The sequence below is a fragment of the Semicossyphus pulcher genome, unplaced genomic scaffold (genome assembly GCF_022749685.1).
Source record: "Semicossyphus pulcher isolate SPU_LCO1_2020_fin unplaced genomic scaffold, fSemPul1.0.p SCAF_15, whole genome shotgun sequence".
NCBI classification, from domain to species: domain Eukaryota; kingdom Metazoa; phylum Chordata; class Actinopteri; order Labriformes; family Labridae; genus Semicossyphus; species Semicossyphus pulcher.
The window spans coordinates 57,501-62,844 of record NW_027211659.1 but is presented as its reverse complement, the minus strand read 5'-3'; the positions used below and the strand labels follow the sequence as shown (position 1 = coordinate 62,844).

General features: G+C 45.8%; 1 protein-coding gene across 1 annotated transcript in view; it reads left to right on the top strand.

Moving 5' to 3' along the window:
• Positions 1–221: 221 nt before the first annotated feature.
• mao (monoamine oxidase) overlaps positions 222–5,344 on the top strand; it is a 7,549-nt gene continuing 2,426 nt past the window's right edge. The window contains exons 1-6 of the mRNA XM_069663347.1: positions 222–241; positions 334–425; positions 1,393–1,534; positions 3,580–3,729; positions 4,873–5,032; positions 5,254–5,344. The exon at positions 5,254–5,344 is cut by the window's right edge and continues 6 nt beyond it. Coding sequence (XP_069519448.1) covers positions 230–241; positions 334–425; positions 1,393–1,534; positions 3,580–3,729; positions 4,873–5,032; positions 5,254–5,344 — 647 coding nt within the window. The 5' untranslated portion in view covers positions 222–229. The remainder of the gene's footprint in view (positions 242–333; positions 426–1,392; positions 1,535–3,579; positions 3,730–4,872; positions 5,033–5,253) is intronic.

The following is a 5,344-nucleotide window of genomic DNA, read 5'->3' as shown; positions in this document are numbered from 1 at the left end:
ATAACCTTAAAAAGTGTCTCTTACCTTTCGGCTGCTTATAATGAAAAAATACATTTGGTGTAATTCTGCAAACATCTGTGTGAGAAGGCGCGTTAGATTTATACTGACGGTTTATTTGATGCTGTGTATCCAACAGGGAAAGTCGTACCCCTTCAATGGCTCCTTCCCCCCCATGTGGAACCCCCTCGTCCTGATGGACTTCAACAACCTGTTCAGGACGATGGACGAGATGGGCAGGGAGGTAAAGAAAGCATCGCCTTCTGTTCGATTCGACTCTCCTCGCTCACGGTGAGATCTTTGCTTCATGTTGCTCGTCCTCCGGTTGTGTTTCAGATTCCCAGAGAGGCTCCCTGGAGAGCTCCGCACGCTGAGGAGTGGGACAAGATGACCATGCTGGAACTCTTTCAGAAAGTCTGCTGGACCAGGTAGGTTATATGAACGGGAATCATAAGATTGAGAGCAGCCTTTTGTATGCCTGCGTGCTGATTGTTGCCCAGCTGGATGCATTTTGTCTTGAGTTGCTGGTCCATACGTCCACCCCACACAGGAGCAACTGAAGTCAAAGTTCCTGTTATGTTTCAAAAATAAAATGTTCATTGGATCAAACTCCAGAACACAAGAGAGATTGTGTTAACTTATTAAATGCAGTTTCATTGTTTTGGTTTCTCTCTTTAAGAACAGATTGATTTGTTTGTTAGATGTCAGAGAACAGTTTTCTGACCACATCCCCCAAAATCCTTTTAAAACATATCAAATTAGACACCACGATTCTTTTCAGGCTTCATGTGATCCAATAACAACGAAGCAGATGGCTGAATTATTTCCGCCGTGTGCTGGAACCCAAAGACAAGGATCTGTGTTTAGTTTGAGTTCAGCTCAGGAACATGTCCCGACTTTACAAAGGCAGCTGCTCAGGGAACTAAAGATAGAGGCACCTAGATAAGAGTATCATCAGCATAACATGATGGAAACACCCTGTATATGAATAAATGACCAAAGGGGAAACATGTTCAGTTATAATATAAAGGACCAAACACTGATCCCTGAGGCACACCATACTTAACAGAGACAATGAAGGGATATTGTCGTTCACAGAAACACAGAACCTTTAACATTTTAACACCGTACCAGATTCCCCGACAGTTCCTTAGTGGGACTTTGTCCTCCAATTCAAGTAGTGAATCCATAAACATTTGCTTTTATGCGTTTTTTAAATCTTTCGATCTGCTCAGAGACACAAACACACCGATGAGTCTGAATCCAAAAAACCGGAGAGAGCGTGAAAGTCCTGAATTATCCCGTAAAAAGGCACAGGTGGGATACTGTACGGAGAGAGTCCGGAAGTCTGTGAGACAAAAACAGGAACATGAATGTGTCCTCTCTCGTTTCAAGCACTGTTCGTCGCTTCGCCACACTGTTCGTCAACGTGAACGTGACCTCTGAACCCCACGAGGTGTCGGCCCTGTGGTTCCTCTGGTATGTGAAACAGTGCGGAGGAACAATGAGGATCTTCTCCACCTCTAACGGAGGACAGGTACGTCTGCAGCACCTATACTTACCTGTATATTTGGACAAAGTCCTGCCACAAATGGTCACCCAGCGGTTTGGGGAGTACTGTTCTGAGGCCCAAAGTTACTGTCACCATCTTGTTTTGTGAGCCAGAAGGTGAAGCTGGTAGTTTTGTGCATATCGTGTTATTTTTGGTATTTTGATTTTAATTGCTAGCTAATTTTTTATAGCGACAAAACAGGCTCTTAGCCCTCTTCTTATAGGAAATGAACATCGCCCTTTGACTTGCCGACGACTTTTCTGACGCCTCGAGTTTGGTATTTTTTCTGTCGCCATGTTGGTTTACTTTTGGACGAGAGGCTGCTGATGAGGAACGAGGAGTTAGCAAATGTTGAGCCATCAGCTAATGATAGTACTAGCATGATTAGCAAGGTGCATCAGTGAACACAATGTGCTAACTTGGCCCAAAGCAGCCGACTGCTTTTAGTTTAACTGAACGCTGAATACCTGTCAATCTCAGGTAGCCCCGCCCTAACTCCTCCCCTCTTCCTGGTCTGTGTGACTCTCAATGGGAGCATCAGTGACTAAATGAACATCATGCTGTGTTGAAGAAGACTTGAAACTAGAGACTGAGACCATAAACCCATTAGGAACATGTTTACTGAGGGAATACATCAGGAGAGGAGGAGGAGCATTTCTCTTTGCAGCCAGGGGAGTCGCCCCCTGCTGGACGTTAGAAAGATGCAGGTTTAAGACTCTTCCTTCGATATTGGCATCACTTTTCCAACCTTAAAGCTACATACGCTCAAAGATTACTGGGACATACAGCTCTTAACGATCGGAGGACAGAATACTGATTGTTAACTTGACTGAACTTAAAGTGCAAACATAAAACCTGCGTGTCACGTTGCAGCTCTCCTCCTCTGAAGTATCAGTTGGAATCCCACAGCCTCGTAGATCAGCTCCAACACCTTTAGTCTGCTGCTGGTCAGCTCGGCATCATTATGAGCCGGACAAAAGCTGTTTTCTTGGAGAGCTGGGTGGGGAGGGGGGGCGCATTCTGCTGCTGTTCTCCAAAGCTGAGTGTTCCTGTTGCCATAGCCACAGAGGAAAGGGACTGTGTTTAGGTAAACAGACACTGTGTCCTGGAGGCTGGACCTCCTGTTTAAAGCATGCTCTCTTGTTTTCGGGTTCATGCGGGGGCATGTGCACAGGATCCTGTTTAACCCTTTGAAATGGACCTCTGGGGCCGTTTCTACAGGATCCTGTTTAAAGTGATCTAAAATAAAAAGCTTCAGCCTTCATTCCCTCTGTGCCTGAAAGCTTTGACTTCTGTCTTTTGATTGGTCGTGTTGTAAGATTGTTGATAAGGTTATGTTACATTTCTTACGATGTAAAACATCGTGCAAACACCCCCAGAAATGACATCCCGATAAGCAAATACAAACATGTGAACTTGTGTGACCTTCCTCTTCAAGGCGCTAAAGGACGGAGTAAATCCTGGAGGCACATGTGGGATTGTTTCCACTGAAAAATAAACGGGTCTTTAATCACAGCAGACAAACACAGACTCGCCCCGTTTCACTGCCAGGACTGATTTAGGTTCAGCTCGTAAGTGTCAGGCGACTGGCAGCCAGATTCGGGGAGAACAGAGAGATGTTGACACTAACCGTATGGAAAAGGTCACTGTCTATTTAATTTTGTTTATCGCAGCTTTGGCAGCACTTAATCTCTCTCCAGCCCCCCGGTCCTCGCCCTCACTCAGCAGGAGCCGGCCTGAGTTTAACAAACACATTTTTCTTTGGTTTCAGATGTTGAAATTTGTAGTAACGCAAACGGAGGTCGGATGGAGGATAACCAGTAAAACCCGGATAAATCAACAGATTCCATCGGCTCTGTAATGTGGTTTTATTAGCCTGGCGGAGTCGCACTCAGAGCAGGATCAGACCGGATTGAAACAATTCACCCAAAATAAATTGAAAACATCTTAAAGCATGAAAAGCTGGACTACGATGTGTGTGCTGAAGTTTTGGTGATGACTGACCTCTGACCTCTCTGTGCGCCCTGCAGGAGAGGAAGTTTATGGGCGGCTCGGGGCAGATCAGCGAGTGCATGGCCCAGGAGCTGGGAGAGCGGGTGAAGCTGCAGTCTCCGGTCTACAGGATCGATCAGAGCGGGGACATGGTGGTGGTGGAGACGCTGGACAAACAGACCTACACAGTAAGAACATCAAACTGCTACAGACAGGTGGAAAGTGCTTTTACTTTACCTGTGAACGTGCTTCACTTTGTGCAACTTTATACTTTCCCAAAGTATGTATTGTACTCCTCTCATTACACTACAGCCTGCACTGCAGCTTCACGTAACATGTAACATCCGTTCATAGGGTCAAACTACTTCTTCATAACATATCACTTAAACTTTAAGCTTCCTATACCGCTGCTGTTGTCCATCATAAACCTAATACCAAACCATAAACATGCCTATGTAAAACATTGTTTGGTTCAAAGGAGGCGTGTTAAGAGTTGTCAAAAATATCTATGCTGGGTTGCATACTGCAGACTTGAGATGGCTGCGGTTGGATGCATTTTACGAACATCTGGCACACTGAGTACCGTATCGGTCCGAATATAAGAAGCTGGATCGTCCTACAGTTTATTCTGGGTCTAGACTTTTAAAGGCTAATATACACAACAGTCTGTAGAGCGAGAGAGAGACACGTCCGGAACAGAGTGGCTGAAAAGTCAGCCAAGTTAACCGACACCTGAGGCGGATTCATGATGCTATTTCAAAGGTTATCTATGCTGCAGAGTCATTAAACACCTGTCAAGCAGCCAAGAAACACAGAGCTCCGAAAACGGAGAGCCCAAAAAGTCTTACAAATGCTAACAGTGTTAGCTAACAGATGCTAACAGAGAAAATCGTAGCATGGTCCTCTAAGCTTCAAGAGACTGACAGGAGAGTGTGAGTGTTACTGACACACAGAACGAAGGTGTGCACGTTACCTGAGCTGTCATCCAGCTGTTTCAGGACTGAACTTTATACATGAGAAAATATTATTTATGAAAAACATAAAATTAAGTTGATTAAGAAAAATAAAGAAAAGAATAAAAACATTCAGCACTCACTTCTAATCTGAGTTTAAACATGAATCTGATCCTTCTGTCATCTCTGCAGCCATATCTGTTAGAATAAATATCTTGTGATGATCAATATTCTTACACTTACTGTGACAAAATGTACAAAACACCACCTAAGCAGAGGAAACAGTACAACTGCTGACGTTGTTCTCTGCTGCCACCTGCTGGTTGCTTAGTGTCACTCACTCTGTCCTGTTTGCCCCCCCCCCCCCCCTTCTCTTAGGCCAAATACGTGATCCTGGCCACGCCCCCTGGACTGAACCTGAAGATACACTTTAACCCCGAGCTGCCCCCCCTGAGGAACCAGCTGATCCACCGCGTCCCCATGGGCTCCGTCATCAAGTGCATGGTGTACTACAGAGAGAACTTCTGGAGGAAAAACGGTAAACAGGAAGTAGAAACCTGCAGAGAGGGAACGTCTTCGTCTTATTTTATGTCTTACATGTTTTTACGTGTGTGTGTGTGTGTGTGTGTGTGTGTGTGTGTGTGTGTGTGTGTGTGTGTGTGTGTGGGTGCGTGTGTGGGTGCGTGTGTGGGTGCGTGTGTGGGTGCGTGTGTGGGTGCGTGTGTGGGTGCGTGCGTGCGTGCGTGCGTGTGTGTTCAGGCTACTGTGGCAGTATGGTGATCGAGGAGGAGGGAGCTCCCATCGGCCTGACGCTGGATGACACAAAGCCTGATGGGAGTGTACCCGCCAT